Source organism: Amblyraja radiata, chromosome 37 (genome assembly GCF_010909765.2).
Source record: "Amblyraja radiata isolate CabotCenter1 chromosome 37, sAmbRad1.1.pri, whole genome shotgun sequence".
NCBI lineage: Eukaryota > Metazoa > Chordata > Chondrichthyes > Rajiformes > Rajidae > Amblyraja > Amblyraja radiata.
In genome coordinates this window covers 17,674,902-17,700,048 of record NC_045992.1, presented here as the reverse complement: position 1 = coordinate 17,700,048, position 25,147 = coordinate 17,674,902, and the positions used below count along the sequence as shown (strand labels likewise).

Below are 25,147 nucleotides of genomic sequence, written 5' to 3'. Positions count from 1 at the left end.
CATTGAGCATATGACTCAGGACGTCATGTTGTCACTATGTAAATCTTTGCTTAGTCCACATTTGGTGTATTGCATGCAGATCTGGTCGCTCCCATTGCAGGAAGGATGTGGAGTCTTCGGAGAGGGAGCAGAGGAGGAAGGCTGCCTGGATGAGGGGTGCTAGCTACAGGGAGAGGTGGGACAGACTTGGATTGTTTTCTATGGAGCATCGTAAGTTATGGGTAGACCTATATTATGATAGAAGTATATTAAAAATGATGAGAGGCACAGGTAGGGTAGACAATCAGAACCTTTTTCTCAGGGGGAAATGACAGAGAGCACAGGACATAGCCTTAAGATGAGAGGGACAAAGTTTAATTGAGATGCGTGGCACAAGTTTTTTTTACACAGAATGGTGAAGGCCCGGAACGCATTGTCAAGGTTGGTGGTGAAATCAGATACAACACTGGCATATATGAGGCTTTTAGACAGGCACGTGGATATGCAGGGAATAAGAGGGATATGTATCACGTGCAGGCAGCAGAGATTAGGACGGCACAGTGGCGCAGCGGTAGAGTTGCTGCCTTACAGCGCCAGAGACCCGGGATTGATCCTGACTACGGGTGCTGTCTGTACGGAGCTTGTACGTTCTCCCTGTGACCGTGTGGCTTTTCTCCGAGTGTTCCAGTTCCCTCCCACACTCCAAAGACATACATGTTTGTAGGTTAATTGCCTTCAGTACAAATCGTAAATTGTCCCAGGTGTGTGGGATAGTACACAAGTGTGGAGATCGCTGGCTGACGAGGACTTGGTGGGCCGAAGGGCCTATTTCCGTGCTGTATCTCTTAACTAAACTAAACTAAACTAGTCTGGCCCAACACAGAATAACAAAGCAAGATTGGCCTCACTTCCTCCACCTTTTTATTGGTTCAGTAGAAGATCACCTGTTTGCATAATGTCATCCATCAATTTACAGCTCATGGAATTATGCAGTAAAACTTGTACATCAGATCAGTAAATAGAATCTGATTGAACAGCTGCTGAATATAGTTGGCACACACGATGTACTACGTTGGCACTGTTTTATATTTGAATCCTGACGGCATCTCTCAACTCTGCTGCCTTATTTTTTCTTGAAGATTCTTTTGGCTTCCTGTCCATCGATCTTCATCACCTACATTTGGAGGAAAATATATCTGGTTAGGAGCAAGATGCCTCCATTTTCACTTCACGCTGCCTCGGCAAGGCCAGCAACATAATCAAGGACCAGTCTCACCCCGGTCACTCCCTCTTCTCCCCTCTCCCATCGGGCAAAAGGTACAGAAGTGTGAAAACGCTCACCTCCAGATTCAGTGTTTAAGAAAGAACTGCAGATTTTTCCAATATATGGTTATAGATGCTGGAAAAATCGAAGGTAGACAAAAATGCTGGAGAAACTCAGCAGCTGAGGCAAACGTCGCCTATTCCTTTGCTCCATAGATGCTGCCTCACCTGCTGAGATTCTCCAGCATTTTTGTCTACCTCCAGATTCAGTGATAGTTTCTTTTCAGCTGTCATCAGGCAACTGAACCATCCTATCACCAACTAGAGAGCGGTCCTGAGCTACTATGTACCTCATTGAAGACCCTCGGACTATTTTTGATCAGACTTTACTGGCTTTATCTTGCACTAAACGTTATTCCTTTTAACATGTATCTATACACTGTGGACGGCTCGATTGTAATCATGCATTGTCTTTCCGCTGACTGGTTAGCACGCAACAAAAGCTTTTCGCTGTACCTCTGTACATGTAACAATAATGACTAGTGTGTGCAGTTGTTGGTATCACCCAACATGTTAATGAGCGAGTCTGTTGCTTGTAACCCATCAATGTATTTAGCCCATAGTTGCTTGGATTAGGGGGCATTAGCTACAGGGGGAAGTTGGACAGACTTGGATTGTTTTATCTGGAATGTCGGAGGCTCCGAGACCTAACAGGTACACAAACCTATGAGAGGCACAGAAAGGGTCAGAACATTTTTCCCAGAATGGAACAATCAACTACTAGAGGGCATTGTTTTAAGGTGTGAGGGGCAAAGTTGATGGCAGATGTTCGGGGAAAGTTTTTTATATCACAGTGGGTGCCTGGAATACACTGCCAGAGTTGGTGGTGGAGGCAGATATGATAGTGGCGTTTAAGAGGCTTTGGATAGGCTTTTCTCTTTCACTTCCTCCTTATCATTTCACACGATGTCTACAATTACCGAGGCATAGAACATAGAACAGTACAACACAGGAACAGGCTCTTCGGCCCACAATGCCTGTCCTGAACATCATTCCAAGCCCAACTCTACTTTGCACATGATCCATATCCCTCCATTCCCTGCAACTTGGCCCTATGAGTGTCCTGGCATCTTCGTTGTGTTAGTTTTGTTTAGTTTAGTTTAGTTTAGTTTAGTTCAGAGATACAGCATGGAAACAGGCCCTTCGGCCCGTCGAGTCTACGCCGACCAATGATTACCCTGTACACTTGTGCTATCCTACACACTACAGACAATTTACAGAAGCCAATTAACCTACAAACCTGCACGTCTTTTGGATGTGGGAGGAAACCTGAGCACCAGGAGACAACCCATGTGGTCACAGGGAGAACGTGCAAACTCCACATAGACAACACCCGAGGTCAGGATTGAACCTAGGTCTCTGGTACTGTGAGGCAGAAGCGCTACCCCAAGTTTCTATTGTGGGATGAGAGTGGCTTCATCCACAAGCCTCGCCTGTCCCAAGTCCAAACCACCAGAACTTCCAATTTGCAGCGGGCTCCACTAAACCTTCATCAACCCATGACCTACCTGCACCAGTGTATCACCACTAACTTCTCTCATGATGCTGAACTCTTTTCCATCCGAGAGCCTCTTAAAATGTCCATTCAAGCAATTTGGTTTGGACAAGCCAAATGTTCCCTGAAACAGAAAGAGGGGATTATTGAAGGTGGCTGAAGAAGGGTCTTAACCCGAAATGTCACCCATTCCTTCTCTCCAGAGATGCAGCCTGACCCGCTGTTATTCCAGCATTTTGTGTCTATCTTCAGTTATTGGAGACACAAGGAACCACAGAAGCTGGAATCTTTGGCAAAGTACTAAGTGCTCTGTAACTCAGTAGGAACTCAGCGGGTCAGGCAGCATCTGTGGAGGGAATGGACAGACAATGGTTTTGGTTGGGATCCCTCAGTCTGGAGAAGTGCCCAAACATGAAGCATCACTTGCCATCTGTACCTTGAATTCAATTATCTTTTCAATGCGTTCAGTCATCTGCTGTTTTACTGGTTTGTTCAGTTTTCCATTCACATTCATATCCTTATCAAGATGTGGACTCTCAAGGACCTGTCCCACTTACGTGTCCTTGGCACGCAAATGAGGCGCACGGGCATCATGTGGCCGCGCGGGGCCGGTCCCACTGAGAAGCGCTGAGGGATATGTAGTTGTGCGTGACATCGAGCGGGGTTCCGAAATTTTTGTAGCGAACAAAATCTTCGCGCGCCAACGGCCTGTCGCGTAACTGACGGCCAAAGTGGGACAGGCCCAAGACCCTGGCACGATGCAACGTCTCACCTCCAACAGCAGCAGAAGCAGGCAAACGATCGCCGAGCTCGGCCTGGGGCTCACGGCCGTTGTGGTCCGGATCCGCCCCCACTTCTAATCCCAGACGCCAAGAAAATTGAAGATAGACACAAAATGCAGAAGCAACTCACGGCCAACTCAGCGGGACCGGCAGCATCTCTGGAGAGAAGGAATGGATGCCGTTTCGGGTCAAGACCCTTCTTTCAGACTAAAAAAGAGTCTTGACCCGAAACATCACCCATTCCTTCTCTCCAGAGATGCTGCCGGTCCCGCTGAGTTACTCCAGCATTTTGTGTCCATCTTCAAATGACGTCACGCGCTCCAGGCGGCTGTGCGGGCGCATGATGACGAGTGCGACCTTCGCGGGATCGTCGCACCTGAAGGCGACCACGAGGTCGCGTAATTAGCGTGCCAAGGACACGTAAGTGGGACTGGGGCTTTACACATCGGTGAGACCAAACGTAGACTGGGTGATCGTTTCGCCGAACACTTTTCCTCAGTCCGCCTGGAACTATCTGATCTCTCGGTTGCTAAACACTTCAATTCTCCTTCCCATTCCACACTGGCCTGTCCTCGGCCTCCTCCATTGTCAGAGTGGGGCTAATTGAAGGAACAGCATCTCATATTTCGCTTGAGCAGCTTACAACCAGTGGTAGGAATATTGATTTCTCTAACTTCAGGTAACTCCTGCACTCCCTCTCTCTCCATCCCTCCCCCACCCAACATGTACCAGCTTGATCAGTCATCTTGTTGAGTCTCATTGTCAGTACTTGTTCTCACCGAACAAACAGCTAACAATGGCGTGTTTCCTTTATCATTGTTAAGGGCTTGTCCCACTTTCATGACCTAATTCACGACCTTTTTTACTCGTGGACATTTTTCATCGGGCTAGAAAAACGCCCCAACCTACTTGTTGCCACGACTAGCATCACAACATACCTACAACCTCCTATGACCCCGTGACGACCATGCTGCGAGTATGAGTCAAGGGCAAACTTGGCAGAGGTCGTGAGTTAGGTCGTGAAAGTGGGACAGGCCCTTTACTTTTTTGCATATCTTTCATTCATTTGCTCTATACGTCTCCACATCACTGTCTATCTCTCTGGTTTCCTTTTCCCATGACTCTCCGTCTGAAGAAGGGTCTTGATCCGAAACATCACATATTCCTTTTCTCCAGAGGTGCTGCCTGTCCCGCTGAGTTACCCGCTGAGCATTTTGTGTCTATCTTCTCTTTACAGTGCAGTTTGAGGAAGGGTCCTGACGTGAAATGTCGCCTGTCCATTCCCTCCACAGATGCTGAAACCTCGGCCTCAAATCCTGAAACCTATGCCTCCTCCATTGTCAGTGAGGCTAATCATAAATTGGAGGAACAGCATCTCATTTTCCCTCTCTCTCCATCTCTCCCCCACCCAAGTCGCACCAGCTTCTCGTTTTCAACCAACAAACAGATAACAAAGGCCTGTTTCCTTTATCATTGTTACCTTTTTGCATATCTTTCAGGTATTTGTTCTTTATCTCTCCACATCATCCATCGTCTATATCTCTCGTTTCCCTTTCCCCTGACTAGTCTGAAGAAGGGTCTTGACCTGAAACGTCACCCATTCCTTCTCTCCAGAGATGCTGCCTGTCCCACTGAGTTATTAATGTCTTTGATCTCATGGCATTTACTGGCTGCTACTTTAAAGAGCTCTGCTGATATCAGGGCTGGATAAGGATGTCTGTGAATTACTGGGATACTGCCTGGCCATGTCCTCCCTGTCACACAACGACACCACAGTTAACCTGCTCATGATTAGCGAGTAACTCCAAGCAGCTGGTGGAGCCGCTGCTTCAGAGGGCCACTGACCCAGGTTTGATCCTGGCCTCGGATGCTGTCTGTGTGGAGTTTGCACATTCTTCCTGTGACCCTGAGGGTTCTCTCCGGGTGCTCCAATTTCCTCCCACATCCCAAAGACGTGTGGGTTTGTAGGTTAATCAGCCTCAATAAATTACCCCTAGTGTATAGGGGGTGAATGGGAAAGTGGGATAACATAGAACTAGTGTGAACGGGTGATCGATGGTTGGTGTGAATTTGTTGGGCCGAAGACAATAGACAATAGGTGCAGGAGTAGGCCCTTCGGCCCTTCGAGCCCGCCATTCAATGTGATCATGGCTGATCATCCCCAATCAGTACCCCGTTCCTGCCTTCTCCCCATATCCCCTGACTCCGCTATCTTTAAGAGCTCTATCTAGCTCTCTCTTGAAAGCATCCAGAGAACCTGCCTCCACTGCCCTCTGAGGCAGAGAATTCCACAGACTCACCACTCTCTGTGAGAAAAAGTGTTTCCTCATCTCCGTTCTAAATGGCTTACACCTTATTCTTAAACTGTGGCCCCTGGTTCTGGACTCCCCCAACATCGGGAACATGTTTCCTGCCTCTAGCGTGTCCAAGCCCTTAACAATTCTTATATGTTTCAATGAGATACCCTCTCATCCTTCCAAACTCCAGAGTGTACAAGCCCAGATGCTCCATTCTCTCAGCATATGACAGTCCTGCCATCCCGGGAATTAACCTTGTAAACCTACGTTGCACTCCCTCAATAGCAAGAATGTGCTTCCTCAAATTAGGGGACCAAAACTGCACACAATACTCCAGGTGTGGTCTCACTAGGGCTCTGTACAACTGCAGAAGGACCTCTTTGCTCCTATATTCAATTCCTCTTGTTATAAAAGCCAACATGCCATTTGCTTTCTTCACTGCCTGCTGTATCTGCATGCTTACTTTCATAGACTGATGTACAAGGACCCCCAGATCCCGTTGTACTTCCCCTTTTCCCAACTTGACGCCATTTAGATAGTAGGGCCTGTTTCCATACTTAACTAAACAACTAAACTAAACTAAACTAAATGTGTATGTTTGTAAGTTAATTGGCCTCTGAAAAATGGCTCTTAGAGTGTAGGGAGTGGATGAAAAAGTGGAATAAATAGAACTAGTGTGAACGGGTGATCACTGGTTGGCATGGACTCGATGGGCCGAAGGGCCTGCTTCCATGCTCTGTTTTTCGATCTTTCAATTAATAGATGAGGTGACACAGGCATGAAAACAATATCCTCATGTGCATTGGTCTCAGCTCCAGTTTAAGCCGAGCCACTGACCAGATAACATCGCTGTGGTCATTTATTCCCCTGTAGCCCTGTAACCAGCCTCACACTGCAAGCAGCAAAACACTGCCCCCAAAACAGGCAGCGCCCTTCTACAGAAAGACACAAAGTGCTGGAATAGCTCAGCGGGTCGGGCAGCATCTCTGAAGAACATGGAGAAAGTTGGAAGAGAGGTGGGGCAAGGTAAAGCCTGGCAAGTGGATACAGGTGAGAGACATTAGATTGCCAAATGGGTGGACAAAGGTCAGAGATGGAAAGACAAAAGGCTATGAGATAAGGAGGCCAGGAGAGAAGATGTGTGAAAATGTGAAGCCAGAGGAAGAAAGGGGTTGGGGGGAAGGGGAGGGGGAAGGTGATGGTGAGGGGGAGGGGGAAGGGGAGGGGGAAGGGGAGGGGGAAGGGGAGGGGGAAGGGGAGGGGGAAGGGGAGGGGGAAGGGGATGGGGAGGGGGAGGGGGAAGGGGAGGGGGAAGGGGGGACTCTTGGAAGTGGGGAAGATAGGGAAGGGGGGAACCTGGGGAGGGGGTCACTGAGGAAGTGGGGAGGGGGGAGGGGGGAGGAGGGGGGGGGGGGGGGTGACGTCTTCTGGCAATACCTTCACTTGACTCCCGTCAGCGAGAGGACTTTCAAATTCTTCGTCCACGTTCCACTCCGAGGTCTTTGTGCGGAGGCAGCTTCTCTCCTCGATGGTGAAGGTGCCGCCCACCTGCTTGATGTTCATCTCCGTCTTGTCCTCCAGCATCTTGGTCCTGTGCTGCTCAGGCACCCCTGTAACAGAGAGCAGCGCACCTCATCAGGCCACCACGCTGTGGCAGGGGCCGGGGAGCACCCTCAACGTTAAGCCCCAGAGCAATCCCAGAGCATTCCCGGAGTATTCTCAGAGTATTCCCGAATATTCCCAGAGTATTCCCGGAGTATTCCCAGAACAATCTCAGACCAATCCCATAGCAATCTCAAAGCTATCCCAATTCTCGGAGTATTCTCAGAGTATTCCTGAAGTATTCCCAGAGTATTCCCAGAGTATTCCTGGAGTATTCCCAGAACAATCCCAGACCTATCGCATAGCAATCTCAAAGCTATCCCAATTCTTGGAGTATTCCCAGAGCATTCCCGGAGTATTCCGAGAGTATTCCCAGAGCAATCCCAGTGATCCCAGAGTGATCCCAGAGCATACCCAGAGTATTTCTGGAATATTTGTGGAGCGAGAGCATGCTGACTGGTTGCATCGTGGCTTGGTTCGGCAACTTGAGCGCCCAGGAGCGGAAAAGACTACAAAAAGTAGTAAACACTGCCCAGTCCATCATCGGCTTTGACATCCCTTCCTTCGAGGGGATTTATCGCAGTCGCTGCCTCAAAAAGGCTGGCAGCATCATCAAGGACCTACACCATCCTGGCCACACACTCATCTCCCTGCTACCTTCAGGTAGAAGGTACAGGAGCCTGAAGACTGCAACATCCAGGTTCAGGAATAGCTGCTTCCCCACAGCCACCAGGCTATTAAACTCATGTTCAAGAAGGAACTGCAGATGCTGGAAAATCGAAGGTACACAAAAAAGCTGGAGAAACTCAGCAGGTGCAGCAGCATCTATGGAGCGAAGGAAATAGGCAACGTTTCGGGCTGAAACCCTTCTTCAGACTTATTACAGGGTTACAGGGTTACAGGGTTTCCTTTATTGTCATTCAGACCGAAGTCTGAGCGAAATTTCGTGCCTGCAGCCATACATACATACAATACAATAAAAAAACAACAATAAACACATATTAACATCCACCACAGTGAGTCCACATAGCACCTTCTCACTGTGATGGAGGCAAAAGTCTTAGGGCTGCAGTCTCTCCCCTCCTCTTCTCTCTCTGCGCTGAGGCGATACCCCACCGGGCGATGTAGCAAACAGTCCCGCGGCTCAAACACCGCGGCCCCGGGGTGGTCAAAGCTGCCGTCCACCAGTCCTGCTGACACAGCCGCTGGCCCGCGGCCGAACCCCGGACTCAGGTCACCGCCGCCAGAACACAGTCCCAGCCGCCGGAGTATCGTTCCAGCACCGAGCCGGATCGCCCTCACGTGAGTGCCGTTACTGTCTCAGCCTCGCGCCAGGCCGCCGCTTCTCCCTCGGGCGGGCCCCCCAGAAAGGACGGCGCCGCATAAGCCCGATCCCTGGGCTCCAAGGAGGGCGGGCCGCCCCCGCCCGGGCGCGCTCCTCCTCAGGGCTGGGACCCCGACCGGCGCGCTCCTCCCTCGGGCTCGCCCCGACCGGGCGCCGCTCCTCCCTCGGGCTGGGCCGCCCTGACTGGGCTCCGCTCCTCCCTCGGGCTGGGCCCCCCGACTGGGCACCTCTCCTCCCTCGGGCTGGGCCGCCCCGACTGGGCGCCGTTCCTCCCTCGGGCTGGGAGCGCCGTACCTCCCCGAGCTCGGCCACTCCGACGGGAGCACCGTTCCTTCCTCGGGCCGGCCGTCCTCACGGGAGCGTCACAGCCCCTCACGGAAGCCCTGTTCCAGCCCCGAGCTGGGCCGTCCTCACGGGAGCGAGCTCAGTGCGAGTCCTGGCGGGCTCTGCCTCCTGAGCCTCGAGGTCGCCAGCTCCGCCATTAGGCCTCAGCGCAGACGGAGGCAGAGAAGGGGAATACGACAAAAAAGTCGCATTCCCCCGCAGGGAGAGACAGCAAGCCCCGTTTCAACCCCCCCCCCCCAAAACACAAACTAAAAAACCAAAAACTGGACTAGCCAAAACGAAATAAACAACACAAAAAAAGCAAAAACAAACGGACTGCAGGTGAGCCGCTGCTGCCAGGGCAGCGCCGCCACTTAAACTCAACCGAAACAAAACTCTGAACATTAATAGCCCATTATCTGTTTATTTGCACTTTATCTGTTTATTTATTCATGTGTGTATATATTTATATAATGGTATATGGACAAAGGAAAGGAAATATGAAGAAAGGAAAAAGGAGGAGGAGCCTGAGGTCTGAGGGAGAGTAAAGCGGCCTTTTCACGGGGCGACTTGACGCAAGAGTTAACCGGAGTTTAACATCGTGGGAACCTCGTGCGATAACAGTACGGCATTCGTGGACCACCGTGGACCACCGTAGCGCTAACGGCAGGTCATCGTGTAACTTGGTCACTCGGGAGAAAATTCAAGAAAGTTTGAATTTCTCCAAGATTGACTTGTACACTTGTGGTTGAGTATTGCAACATTATATGAACGTAGTGGCCAGTGCGATATCCGTAATAACTCTTGCGGGTACCGTGGGAACTCCTGCGAACGGTGAACCCGGAAGCTGGACAGAGGGGACAGAAAGTGAGTAAAAATTATCTTCTGTGGGATTGAATTTAAAAAATAAATAAAAATAAAGATTTGCATCCGCATATGGACATCAACTTATTCATGAGTTATGTTAATGAGATTCAAGAAAATAACTATAATCTTTAAAAGGGACATTAAAAGGGACTTTACTGAAAGGTTACGCATTTTTATGGTCCGTGAGAAATTTTTCACATGTACTTCTTTGAGAGATACAGGTCGGAGTCCTCGGGTCCAGGGGTCCGGAACGCTACCAATCAATGTTGTACAGAGACCCGTGTACTGCACATGCTGGTTTAAACCGAAGACAGACACAAAAAGCTGGAGTAACTCAGCGAGTCAAGCAGCATCTCTGGAGAAAAAAAGCTGATGTTTCGGGACGAGACACATCTTCAGACTCAATTCCGATTAGGCTGTCTGAAGAAGGGCTCCGATTCGAATCGTCACCTATTCTTTTTCTCCAGAGATGCTGCCTGACCCGCTGACTTACTCCAGCTTTTTATGTTTTTCTTCCCAGATCTGACTTACCTGCTGAGTTACACCAACATTTTGTGTCCTTCTGTGCGTATTAACCAGCATTAACCAGCGTCTGCAGTTCCTTTAGACATTACCTAACTTCAGATTTTAGAGATATAGCGCGTGGGAACTCCAGCGAACGGTAAACCCGGAAGCTGGACAGAGGGGACAGAAGGTGAGTAAAACAGGTGGTCTCAATATCGACAAGGGAACATGTGTCCTTCGAGGACGTCCCACCTAATTGTCATTGTTGGATAATCTTTTTAACAGGAACACTTGCAGAGATGGCTCCCAGAAAATCTCAAAGAAAGGGGGTAAAGCGTGTCAGAGATGTTTTTGCCATGTTGCGCTATTCAGTTTCTATATTGTTTCAGTTTTTATATCTATATTGTTGCTCTATTCAGTTTCCCAGGGGGTCGGGACGGGACTGGAGTTGGGAGGGAAAGGTGGGGGAGTCGAGGGAGAGGAGGGGGAGACTGGCATTTACTGGCGGCGGGTGTCTGTCACTGAAACAGGCAGGTGAGATTTCACATCCACCTTGTGTGTGCCTCTCTCTCTCTCTCCCTCCCTCTTACACAGGCTGAGAGACTCTGCCTCTGTGAGTGTACGTCTCTTTCTCCCCCTCTCCCACACACAGTAAGACCGAGGTACTGTGCTCAGTCCATCTGTGTCTCCCACATACACAGTAAAATATGTCTCCAAATGAGCCAATTCAACCAAGGGAGGATATATATAGTGTGTGAAAAAAAAAGTTACATCATTTGTGTCACGTGTAGTTCACGATGTTCATTCAAGATTTAACGCGAAAGCTCAGGAAACGGACAAGTCACTCGCACAAATAACAGAAATGCCGAGTACCGTGGGAACTCTTTATCTACCCCCGTTATATCGTGCGAGACTCGTGCTGGACCACGACCTCTTCACTCTGGTGACATCTTGCGTCAACTCGCCCCGTGAAAAAGCCCCAATAGGAATGGGAGGAGACAGCAAGGGCTAACAACATTGGGAGAATTCGATGTTTAGGCCCCCAGGATGCAGACTCCCCAAGCGGAAATGAGGTGCTGTTCCTCCAATTTCCGGTGGTGCTCGCTCTGGCCATGGAGGAGACCCAGGAGAGAGAGGTCAGATACGGAATGGGAGAGGGAGTTGAAGTGCTGAGCCACCGGGAGGTCAGGTTGGTTAACGCGGACTGAGCGGAGGTGTTCGGCGAAACGATCGCCAAGCCTCCGCTTGGTCGCACCAATGTAGATCAGCTGACATCTAGAGCAGCGGATGCAATGGATGAGGTTGGAGGAGATGCAGGTAAACCTCTGTCGCACCTGGAACGACTGCTTGGGTCCTTGAATGTAGTCGAGGGGGGAGATAAAGCAACAAGTGTAGCATCTCTTGCGGTTGCAAGGGAAAGTGCCTGAGGAGCGGGTGGTACGGGAGGGAAGGGAAGAATTGACAAGGGAGTTACGGAGGGAGTGGTCTTTGCGGAAGGCAGACATGGGGGGAGATGGGAAGATGTGGTGAGTGGTGGGGTCACGTTGGAGGTGGCGAAACTGACGGAGGATTACTTGTTGTATGTGACGGCTGGTGGGGTGAAAGGTGAGGACTAGGGGGACTCTGCCCTTGTTGCGAGTGGGGGGATGGGGAGAGAGAGCAGTGTTACAGGGTATGGAAAAGATCCTGGTGTGAGCCTCATCTATGGTGGGGGAGGGGAACCCTGAAGAATGAGGACATTTCAGATGCCCTGGTGTGGAACACCTCATCCTTTAAAAAAAAATTTTTTTTATTATGAAACTACTTTTATTCAATAAATAAAAATAAACATAGAGTATTAACACAATCAAAGACTGCCTATGCTGCCAGTTTACAAAGAAATGATCGTCAAATTAATAACGTCAACGTCAACTGGACCCACGAATGGCCGTTGAAGGTCGAGTGTTCCGTTTATCAACAAAACACTCGACCTTCATCGGCGACCAGTATTCATGTACAGCCTCCAAAGTCCCCATGGACACCACGTGTTCCCTCTTAACACTTAAACAAAATTATCAAATTAAAATATTAACATTCTTATCGATAATATATTCAACCTCCTGTGGTGACCAGCGTGCACAGAAGGCCTCCACAGTCCCCATGGACACCGCGTGTTCCTTTTCTAGGGACACGCGAGCTCGGACGTAACCCCAGAAGAGGGGCAGGCAGGCAACCGGTGTGCGGCCATCGACTGCCCGCTGCCTGGACCCGCGAATGGTCATCCTGGCCAGGCCCAGGAGCAGACCGACAGGAAGACCCACTCCTCCCTCCCATCCTTCCCCCCTCTGCCCATAAATTAATAGTGTTGGACTAAAATGTAGCCAAAACTTGAGGAGCAGCCCTTTCAGATATTCGAACAGTGGCTGCAACCTCTCACACTCTATGTACACATGGAACACGGTCTCTTCCTCACCGCAGAAATGACAAGCAGAGGAAGAGTCCGTGAACCGGCTCAAATACCTATTACAGGCCACGGCTTTGTGCAATACTCTCCACCCCAGGTCCAAAGATCTTATAGCGGAGCAAGATAGGCTACTCCTGCGAAATGCAATGGACTGACGTGTAGTACGCTATGGAGGGGATCATGGGCATTTTTCCACGCCCATTTTAGTAACCTGAGCCTACCTGACCCGACCCGACTCGCAGTGTAATCAATGTTGTGGGGCAACAGTTTGTGTGGGTTAGATTCATAAATCTGTCAGTTCATACTTCTTGTCAACAATAACATTTGATTCTGGTAATTGTCTTTTTTAATGTTTTTTAAATCATTTCTTTTTAAATGGTTCACAAGCAGTGTTTGAGTTGATTTTGTAGTATCCGGAACCGACCCGACTCGCAGGGTGATTGACATTGCGGAACTTTGCGTGATATAGGGTTAGATTCATAATTCTGTTAGTTCATAATTCTGTTAATTCTTGTTAAAGAATAAAATGTTTATAAACACACATACATGAATGTGATATAAATGTATATAATCGTATAACACACACAATTATATTTCTTCTGATCCAATAATGAACTTTATTTCAGACTAGACAAGGGACATTAAATAAGAAACATTGTAAATAAGAAACATTGTAAACCTCCCCGCAACTTCACACACACTAGGCCTTATCCCCCCCGGCACTCCCTCGCCTGCCCCCTCACTACAATGTCTCCCCCCCTCCTATGCCCCACACTCCCTCTCCCAGCTGCCCCGCACTCTCTCTCCCCGCTGCCCCTGGCCCCGCACTCCTTCTCCCCGCTGCGGATCCAATCTTTGGCCGGAAGCAAGAGGGCGGAGCAAAATGGCGGAACAAGATGGAGGGGGAAGGTTGCTAAAATGAGTCATAAAATCGCCCATGAATCCGCCCATGAGCGTACTACACGTTTGCGTGAGAGTAATCCATATAGGATCTTTGCCCAGGTCCCCGATGTAAAGGGGGAGGACGCCCTTGTAGATAGACCTCCACTGGGGACCGCTCCCCTCGTCAGGTGGTAACACGGACCGCCAGGGTGTGTCTGGACGAAAGACGAGGGCGAGGAAGTGGAGAGTCTGCAGGAGCAGCCTGTACAATACGCGCCTCTCCGCGTCACAGAACGGTACGCTGGGCATCTCGGAAAGGCGGCTCATGTTGCATGGGGCCGGCTCTCGGGGAGGGACCCGGGCCTTGGGCCCTATGAACAATTCCGACTGAACGGGGGTAAGCTTGTCCGGAATCGTTCCATGCACACGTCTCTCCTCAACACCCACCATCACAGCCACGACACCCACCTCCCCCTGAGGAGTAGGGCCCTGGCTGAAGGTGACCAAATTCCTGGCCTTCAAGAGGTCACGGTAAAAGCCAGGCAACTCCCGCCTAGCGCGTCGACTCATGCCCGCTAATGGGAGCCGTGAGCCCTCCTGAAGGCAGCGCCCCTGGCGTAAAAAATACGTCGCCAACACGTGCCATTTAGGATGGTAGTCCGAGTAGATGTACCTCCGCAGGGTCCTGAGTCGGAGAGCCGCCACCTGGGTACGAATACAGACCAGCGCCTGACCACCCTCCTCCAATGGGAGACTCAGAACCCCAGCAGAGACCCAGTGGTTCCTCTCGCCCCAGAAGAAATTGACCAATCTCCTCTGTAACATGGTTATAAAATAAGAGGACGGGACCATAGTGGCCATCCGGTACCACAGCAGAGAGGCCACCAGCTGGTTTATAACTACAGACCTGCCCCGGTAAGAGAGCACTCCAAGTAGGCCGGACCTACGTCCCAGCCGGGCGATCACCTTCGCCTCCAGCTCCTGCCAGTTCGCCGGCCACCCCCTCTCATCGGGACTCGGGTAGACCCCCAGATAGAGGAGGTGTGTGGTATTCCACGCAAAACCTGCCATCTCCTCCGGCAGGGAGTCCACCTGCCACCCACCTACCAAGAGACCAGAACACTTCCCCCAGTTGATCTTGGCGGAGGAAGCAGCCGAGAAAACCTGCTGGCACTCGCGCATCCTCCGCAGGTCAACAGGGTCGGTGAACATCAGAATGACATCGTCGGCGTAGGCCGAGAGGACCACCTCCATCCCCGGCCCTGATAAAGCCAGGCCTGTCAACCGTCTCCGGAGAAGGCACAGGAAAGGCTCAAAACAGATGGAGTACAGCTGGCCGGACATGGGACATCCCTGACGAACCCCCCTCTCAAAGGGAAAGGGGGCCAACAAAGAGCCGTTGACCTTAACAATGCATTCTACAGCAGTGTATAAAAGTCGAACCCAGGCCACAAAGTGTGGTCCAAATCCGAACGCCTGCAGAGTCCCCAGAAGGTAATCATGCTCCACCCTGTCGAACGCCTTCTCCTGGTCGAGGGAGAGAAAGGCGACCGACAGACCAGCTCCCTGGGTCAGATAGATCAGGTCCCGGACCAGATGAACATTGTCCTGGATGGACCGGCCCGGAACTGTGTACGACTGGTCAGGGTGGATCACCTGGGACAACACGGGACCCAGGCGATTCGCTAATGCCCGGGCAAAAACTTTATAGTCCGTGCTGAGGAGAGAGACCGGGCGCCAGTTCTTCAAAAGGCGGAGATCGCCCTTCTTGGGCAGCAGGACAACAACTGCCCTGCGCCACGAGAAGGGCATCTCCCCAGTTGCCAGGCTCTCTCCCAGGACCTTCATATAGTCATCCCCCAGGACATCCCAGAAGGCTCTAAGGTACTCCACAGTCAGCCCATCCAGCCCTGGAGACTTGCCCCCCTTGAGCTGGTGCAGGGCACCAGTCATCTCCTCCAGAGTTAGGGGATCATCCAGGTGTTCAGCCACATCATTGCACACAGCAGGTAAACCCTCCCACAGGACCTCTTGTGCCTCCCCACTCGATGTGCCTGCCGAGAACAGAGTCTTGTAGAAAGACCGAACTGAGGCACCAATGCTCTCTGGATCTGTGACAGAGGAGCCATCATCCGCAAGCAACTCAACAAGCTGCCTGCGGGCTCCTCGCCCCTTCTCCAGAGAAAAGAAAAAGGGGGAGGCGCGGTCCAGATCGTGTAACATCTGGACTCGCGACCTCACATACGCACCCCGGGATCTCCTAAGCTGCAAGTCCCTCAGTGCTCCCTTCTTCTCCTGGTACTCCTCCCACTCACAGGAAGCCCCACCAGTCTGATCCAGACGTGCCCCCGAGTCGAGCAACTCTCTCTCAAGCCGTCCGATCTCAGAGTCTCGCCTCTTAGTCGACCCCCTCATGTAGTCCTGGCAAAACAGACGGACATAGACCTTCCCCACGTCCCACCACTGCCTTAGGGAAAGGAAACGCCCCTGCCTCTCTCTCCACTTCGCCCAGAACTGCCTGAATGAATCCTGGAATCGGCAATCCTCCAACAGCTGGCTATTAAAATGCCAGTACGCGGACCCAGCCCGTGTGCGCATCGGGATAAAATCCACTCGCACCAGGCAATGGTCCGAGCATGGTGCCGGCTGCATGGAGGCCGCCGAAACACAGGAGACATAGGCCTTGGACACGTATAAATGATCAATACGGGAACCACCACCCTCAAACCTGTACGAGAAGGCATTCGAGTCGGGGTGGAAATTCCGCCAAGCATCTACCAGCTCAAAAGAGTCCACCATCTCCCTTAAAGTCTTTACTGCACCCGGGTCACGCTGAACGCCAGAGCGATCTCTTGCCTCGAGGGCACAATTAAAATCTCCCCCAAGGAAAACAGACTCCCCACGGTCGATAGTATTCAACAATGTGGTCACTTCTCTTGTTAAGCACGTCTGCATTACGCCGATCTTGGGGGCGTACAGATTAATGAAGTGTAATGGCACGCCATCCAAGCGCACGGCCAGATACAGCAAACGGCCTGGTACAATGTCCTGCACTTTGAGGATCTCTGGCTGGAAAGACGGGGCCAACAGGAAGGCCACTCCACTCGAATTGGAGCTGAGATGACTCATGTAGACCTCCCCCTCCCACTCCAGGAGCCGGGTGGGTTCATCACTAGCCACAGTGTGTGTTTCCTGCAGGAAGCTCACCGCATACCTCCCGTCCCTGAGCACTGAGAGATGGTGAAACCTACGGAGAGACCCCCTGCCCCCATTGATATTCAGGCTGGCTATAGTGAGCTTCATTTTGAAAGCACACTAGATCTTTTACCCGCCCCCGGTGAAGGATTGGAGCCGCCCCTAACCTTCTGCCCTCTCTTTAGGACCTTAAAAAGCTCTTGGAACTGGCGCCTCTCATTTCTTATTAGCCCCGCCTCATTCCCCTTCTTCTGAAGGATGGCATGAATGGACTGCATGGGCGCCCTCAGATCCGACCAGCGGTCGACAGCCAAATCCAGCTTGTTCCTACTCCCTCTAGTGTCCTTTAAGAACTTCCGAAGTTCCCAGACTTCGACAAGTCGAGACACGGGGCCGCGGGTGGAGCAGTCCGTCAACTCACTGTCGATGGACTCCGCGTACCCCACTTCCTCGCACTCAATGTCCGAGCCCGAAGTTGGAAGATTATTACTCTCAGCCGCCTCACTCACCCCTCCCTGTGAGGTGGGCATTTCAGCCACATCACACAGTCCCTCCTCTGTCATCATCCCACTTCCAGGATCAGTGACCTGGGCAGGTACCATTGCTTCTGACTGCGGCAAGCTATCTGACAATTGGCCATTCTCCTGCACGCTCCCACTGCCCTCTGTAACCGGATTGGGAACAGTGAAGTCGGACCAAGTCTCCGGGCCTTGCTGTGAGCGGGCCTGCCTGGAGTCCGACCGAAGGACACGATCCAAAACGATCTTACCCTCCTTCTCATCCAGGGTACCCGCCCCTGCACCATCACCCAGAGAGTCCCCGTCCCCCTTCAACAGGTGAATCACCTCACTGTGGCCCTCAGGGGCCGATGTTACTGGAGTCCCCCTTACTCCCTCAACCAGTGGTGCATCACACCCCTCAACTGGGCTTGTAGCCTCAACAGGGAGCTCCTGTTGGGGACCTACCTCCTCACCCAAATTCTCCCCTTCAGGCTTTCCCTGGTCATCCACTAAGCTAGCAGATGCGTTCTCTGAGGGAACAGCCCCCATGAGTAATATATCGCCACTCTCAGGTGGTCCCTAACCTACAGAGGTATCCTCCCCCTCATGGGAAGCGTGCCCTGGGTTCTCTACCTCAACAGGAGGGGAAGGTCCCCCTTCAGGTTGCCCCTGACCTACAGGGCCCTTCTGTGTATCGGAGGATCCATGCCTCCTCCTCTTCCAACCACTGGCGTGCGGTGGTACGGTGAGCTCCATTGCAGAAGCCTCTATCTCCGCGCTACCATCTATCTCAGAGGCGTGTACAAAATTCTCTGCTGCCAGGAGTCCCGCTTGGAGGTGGTCATCTCCTAGGGGACCCGCCTGGAGATGTTTCTTCTTTTTCTTGACTTTCTTCCCCCGCTGTTGCTCCCAAACCTTCCCATCCACCCCACGCACTTCTCCGGCATCCACCGCCACAGGTACTGGACATGGGGGTGGTAGGGGGATAGGGGTTAGGGGTAGGGGAGTACTGCCTTCACAGGCCACCTTGGTAAAACCAGCAGCCCCAGATGGGCCAGTAGTGCTTTCCCGGGCCATCGTGGTGGAACTGGCAGCCCGGGTCCTGGGACAATTCCTGCGAAAATGCCCCACCTTTTTGCAAGCGTGACAACGCACTTGGCCCGCGTTCCAGAACACGCGATAGGAGAAATTATCCACCTCCACCTCAAAACTCCCCTCCGTGTCCGTCCCCTGTGCCAACTGTATATACACGCGACGCTTGAACGTATATATATGTTGCATCTCAGGATCGTCAAACCTGTACAACAGTTTGGTGAGCCCTGACCGCACCTCCCCCAGCTTCCTTACATGTGGGATCAGGAGCGCATCTGGAACAAAAGTGGGAACGTTGGACAGAATGACCGGCAAAGCAGGACCCCCCCCCCCATGGGTCCACCGCCGTGAAGTTCCCGCCTGCTGTTACCCCCCTTTCCAGAGCCAGAGCCACCGCCTGTTCTGTCTTTAATAGAACAACAACCTTCCCACTGACCACCGCGCCCGAGACTATGGCTTTCTTGCCAACAGTCTCACCCAGCGCATCTAGAAAGGCCTTGAAGGGCAGGTTGCTCTGCATGTACATTTTTATACCATATGTGCGCCCCATCAACTCGTGACCCTCAGTCTCCGAGACTGCCGGCCGTGCGACAGCTGCATAACTCTGAGGAGCCGCCATCTTTAGGGCGTGGCACAACACACAAAGTATCAGTACTTTATAATCCAAGCAGTCTTTCTGCTGTTGCTGCACCTCCACTCCTTTCCAGCAGTTAAGTAGTCTTGTGAAGTCTTTCTTGGCAAGCAACAGAAGCAGTCTCCTGATAAGATAGGAAGTGTCCGTGCCAACCCTTCCCGTCGTTAAAAATGGAGCTTCCAGAGGCTTCTTTCCCAGGTCTCCGCCGCCTCCCCGGCTTCAAGGAGATCCAAAGCACTATTGCCGTTCTTACCCAGCACACCTAGGCCGGGCAAGTCGGTGTAGGAGGGAGCTTTCCGATGTTACTGTCCACAAACACTGTTCAGACTCAGCTCCGACTTGTACAAGTGTAACCTGGCCTTCCGCCAACCACAGGCTCTCCTACGACTTTACAGATAGACGGACAAATCCACCCTAATTAGAGGAATCTTTGAAACAAAGAAAGTCTTTGCAGATCGACAAAGCTCTGAACTGCAAAGTCTGACTGCTGTTGTTTCTCCCTGCCAAACAAATCCTTCCGAAAGTTCATCAAAACCTCCCCGCCAGCAGAAACGCTCCTCTCCTGGCCCCGCTCTGGGAGTGTTAGTGTGTTGGTGTTGATGTTTTGATGTGGATGTGTTGTTGTTGTTGGTGCATTGATGTTGTTGTTGGTGTGTTGTTTCTGGTGTGCTGTTGTTGGTGTGTTGTTGATGTTGTTGTTATGGTTTTGGTGGGTGTGTTGTTGTTGGTGTGTTGTTGTTGGTGTTTTGGTGTTGGTGTTGTTGATGTTGTTGGTGTGTTGTTGGTGTTGTTGTTCTTGTTTTGGTGTTGGTGGGTGTGTTGTTACACCTCATCCTGGGAGCAGGAATTGGGAGTAGGGGATGGAGTCCTTACAGGAGGACTTAAGTATTTCACTGTATCTTGGTAGAGGTGATAATAAACAAAACATTGACATTCACGCTGTCCGAGCCTTCTATTATGCGGTAAATTTCAATGATTGAGAGCAGCACGGTGGCGCAGCAGTAGAGTTGCTGCCTTACAGCAACAGAGACCCGGGTTCGGTCCTGACTACAGGTGCAGTCTGTGCAGAGTTTGCACGTTCTCCCTGTGACTGGATGGATTTCTCTGGGTGCTCCAGTTTCCTCCCACATCCACAGACATACAGGTTTGTAGGTTAATAGGCTTTTGTAAAATTCTAAATTGTCTCTAGTGTGTAGGATGATATTAGTGTATGGGGGATCGCTAGTCAGCATGGACATGGAGGGCCAAAGGCCTGTTTTCACGCTGTATCTCTAAACTAAAACTAACTTGTATTTAGTGAATACCCCACCCTTTAATCAGTCCATCTTTCGTAAGGAACAAAAAGGTGAATATCACAGACCTTGAGAACTTCCCACAACACCATAGTGAACACGTCCAAACATGCAGACCTGTATATCCATTTATAATTGAGACAGACACAAGAATCTACAGACACTTAAATCTTGAGCAAAAGTGCTGGAGGAACTCAGTGTCTCAGGTAGCATTGGCTCAAGACTGGGACAGTAGCCTTCTCAATATACAATAGACAATAGGTGCAGGAGTAGGCCATTCGGCCCTTCGAGGCAGCACCGCCATTCATTGTGATCATGGCTGATCATCCACAATCAGTACCCCGTTCCTTTCATCTCCCCATATCCCCTGACTCCGCTATCTTTAGGAGCTCTACCTATCTCATTCTCCATGGTGTGTCCTTCTCCATCGAGTGTTCCGATCCTAAACGTCCTTTTTCCATTCCCTCCACAGATGCTGCCTGACCTGCTGAGTTCCACCAGCACTTTGTTTTTTACTCTCTCTTCATAATGTTAGCTCACCCATCTTGTGGAACTGATTTTTAAAACATTCAGATGCAGTGTTTAACTATTTGCTTAAATGTTAAGTTCCTCTCTAAAACGTGTGACGATCTTTGTTGGGAATGGCATGTTTGGTTCAGAGCTACAGCCTGGAAACAGGCCCTTCGGCCCACCGAGTCCTCGCTGACCAGTGAGCATCCACACACTAGTTCTATCCTACACACCAGGGACAATTTTTACTGAAGCTAATTAATGTACAAACCTGTAGGCCTTTGGAATGTGGGGGAACCGGAGAAAACCCACGCATGTCACGGGAGAACGTACAAACTCCGTACAGACAGCACCCGTAGTTAGGATCGAACCCGGGTATCTGGCGCTGTGAGGCAGCAACTCTACCACGGCGCCACCGTGCTGCCTGTAAATGATCTTCTCTGACTCAGGGAGCGTTGACATATTGCACTAAACATTATTCCCTTTATCATGTATCTGTACACTGTGAATGGCTCGATTGTGATCGTGTATTGTCATTCCGCTGACTGGTTAGCACGCAACAAAAGCTTTTCACTGGACCTCGGTACACGTGACAATAAACTAAACTCAACTCAAACTTACCCAAGGCAATTAGAACTGCCTCAAAGTTATCATTTTCACAGACTTTCCAATCTCCATTGAAAGCCATGGCTCAGGGTTTCACAAAACTGTCACCTTCTGATACTGACCTGGTGAAAGAAGTTGGAGTTAGTATGTAGGAAGGAACTGCAGATGCTGGTTTACACCGAAGATAGACACAAAATGCTGGAGTAACTCATTGGGACAGGCAGCTTCTCTGGAGAAAAGGAATGGGAGACCCTTCTTCAGACTGCTAGTCATAAGGGCATAAGTGATTGGAGTAAAATTAGACCATTCGGCCCATCTAGTCTACTCCGCCATTCAATCATGGCTGATCTATCTCTCCCTCCTAACCCCATTCTCCTGCCTTCTCCCCATAACCGCTGACCCCCGTACTGATCAAGAACACCTGTACTAATCAAGAAGGAGAGAGGGGAGAGGGGAAAGGTAAAGTGTGAAAACGAGAGATCAAAGGAGATGAAGTTGAAGGAAAATGTAGAATAGATCATTGTTACGTGCAAGAAAGGACTGCAGATGCTGGTTTATATCGAAGGTAGACACAAAATGCTGGAGTAACTCAGCGGGTGAGGCAGCATCTCTGGAGAGAAGGAATGGACGACGTTTCGGGTCAAGACCTTTCTTCAGACTGATGTCAGGGGTGGGGGCGGGACAAAGATAGAATGTAGTCGGAGGCAGTAAGACTAGTGGGAGTTGTACTGTACACATGTACACTGTAAATGGCTCGATTGTAATGCATTGTCTTTCCGCTGACTGGTTAGCACGCAACAAAAGCTTTTCACTGTACCTCGGTACAGGTGACAACAAACTGAACTAAACTGAACTCAAGTCATTTCTGACATTACAGGATTCTCTATCTGCCCTGTGCTCTGTAGTCCTGTGTAATGGGAGCTGGCTGTGACAAAGGCAGACATGATGGGCCAGGAGTGAGGCCGGTGGGAGAGGAGAGGGAACCGGGGTCTACCCCACCGCGCCCTTGAGGTCGGCTGCCGGAGGCTCCCACCCACCCGGGGAACAAAGGTGGGCGGGCGAGGAGAGGGACGTGGCGTCTAAGGATGGAGACGGCTGGAGGCCTTGCAGCAGCCTGGGGCTCGCCTGGATCGGGCACCGCTCACAACAGCTAGAGAACTAGACTTGGGAAATGGAGCCAACACATGATGCTTGCGGGCTCAGTGGACTATTTCCGTACACTTGATAATCGGGGATGTGTTTGGGTACGGCAATACTCTACTGGACTGAATGTGGGGAAAGAATCTCAGAGCGTTTGCACGATACACGTTGTACATCTTATACATATATTTTCCGCATATTGTTTACATCTGAATTAAAAACTGACTGATATCTCCAACCATTGCTGGCAAGTTATTTCTTGTTATTGCCCATTCCCGACCCGAAACGTCACTCATCCTTTTATTCCAGAGATGCTGCCCAACCCGCTGAGTTACACCAGCACTTTGTGTCTTTCTGTAGAAGGGAGCTGCCTGTTTTGGGGCGGTGTTTTGCTGCTTGCAGTGTGAGGCTGGTTACAGGGCTACAGGGGAATAAATGACCACAGTGATGTTATCTGGTCAGTGGCTCGGCTTAAACTGGAGCTGAGACCAACGCACATAAGGTCATTGTTTTCATGACTGTATCAGCCTCATCTATTAATTGAATGATTGAAAAACAGAGCACGGACACAGGCCCTTCAGCCCATCGAGTCCATGCCAACCAGTGATCACCCGTTCACACTAATTCTATGTTATCCCACATTCTCATCCACTCCCTACACACTAGGGACAATTTACAGATTAACATACAATGCCACACTGTTAGTTTAGTTTGGAAACAGGTACGTCAGCCCACTGAGTCTATGCCGACCATCGATCACTCATTCGCACAATTTTCCCGACTGGAAACATCGTCTGTCCATTCCCTCCACAGATGCTGCCTGACCCACTGAGTTCCTCCAGCACTTGGTGTTTAGCTCCAGATTCCAGCATCTGCAGCCCCTTGTGCCTCTGCGTTCAGCTTGGTGTAGCTGGTGCCGGTCTCCCAGTGAGTGCTGCCCTTCCCTTCGTGTCTCTGGCTCTGCACGGCCAGCACTGGGCACTGCATCACACCACACTGTGCCACACCACACCACACCACACCCCACTACACCACACCACACCGCACCACACCGTGCCACACCACACCACACTGTGCCACACAACACTGTGCCACACCACACCACACCACACTGTGCCACACCACACCACACCACACCCCACTACACCACACCACACCGCACCACACCGTGCCACACCACACCACACTGTGCCACACCACACTGTGCCACACCACACTGTGCCACACCACACCACACCCCACTACACCACACCACACCGCACCACACCGCCTCACCCCACCCCACACCACACTGCCCCACACCACACCATACCCGGCTGTACCACACACCACACTGTGCCGCACCCCACCAGACCACACCAGTGAAGAAACACACGGCAAAGAGCACTCACCTCGCCCGCAGCCCCTCACACCCCGGCACAGCCCCGCTCCGGAAGACGTCAAGACTGTAACACGCCAGATGACACGCTCACGGCTGATTTAACATTTACCTGCAGCTCCTCATCTGTCCTCGGCAGTCAAACATACATGACGCAGGTTCTGGCTTGCCTGTAGCCTCAAGCAACGAGAGACAAGCTGAACATGCAAACCTGTGGGAAAATGCACCAGTGGATAAACATTCCATTAACATTTAGCGGAGAAGCTTGGGGAGCAGAAGGTGACTGACTTTGTTAACCCACGCCCTACCGGTACACAACGCCATGCATGTCTTGCTGAGTTTCATTGTCTGTAAATCGTTTTCACTTAGACCACAGCTAACAATGGCCTGTTTCCTTTATCATCATTATTTTTTTTGTATATCTTGAGCAGTTTTGGGCCCCATATCAGAGGATGTGCTGGCGCTGGAGAGATTCTAGAGGAGTTTTACGAGAATGATCCTGGAGATGATCACGTTAATGTACAATGAGCGTTTGACGTCCCTGGGACTGTACTCACTGGAGTTTACAAGAGAGGGAGATATTTTTAGACTTTAGACTTGATCGCTCCAGTGTGGAAACAGGATCAACATGAGCGCGCCGACCAGCGATCCCCGTACACTAACACTATCATACACACACCAGGGACAATTTACAATTTTACCCAAGCCAATTAACCTACAACCCTGTTCGTCTTTGGAGTGTGGGAGGAATCTGGAGCTCCCGGAGAAAACCCACGCAGATAACGGGGAGAACGTACAAACTCCGTACAGACAGCACCCGTGGTCAAGATCGAACCCGGGTCTCTGGCGCTGTGAGGCAGCAACTCTACCGCTGCGCCACCGTGCCACCCACTGTGCAGCACCTGTTGCCACAGCTCACCGATGGATGTGGTGAGGGAGGGTGCAGTTGCTGGGATT

General features: G+C 51.0%; 1 protein-coding gene across 2 annotated transcripts; it reads right to left on the bottom strand.

Annotated features, from left to right (window-relative positions):
* Positions 1-882: 882 nt before the first annotated feature.
* LOC116966446 (fatty acid-binding protein, intestinal-like) lies at positions 883-24,336 on the bottom strand. 2 transcript variants are annotated; one of them, XM_033012689.1, is made up of 5 exons: positions 24,204-24,335; positions 21,688-21,794; positions 7,314-7,486; positions 2,811-2,921; positions 883-1,153 (listed from the first exon to the last, which is right to left on the bottom strand). In XM_033012689.1, the coding sequence occupies exons 2-5, from the start codon at positions 21,752-21,754 to the stop codon at positions 1,103-1,105; spliced, it is 402 nt and encodes a 133-aa protein (XP_032868580.1). In that variant the 5' UTR covers positions 21,755-21,794; positions 24,204-24,335; the 3' UTR covers positions 883-1,102. The 2 variants fall into 2 exon arrangements, with proteins under 2 accessions (XP_032868580.1, XP_032868582.1); XM_033012691.1 differs by lacking the exon at positions 2,811-2,921 and having other exon boundaries at positions 24,204-24,336.
* Positions 24,337-25,147: the final 811 nt, after the last annotated feature.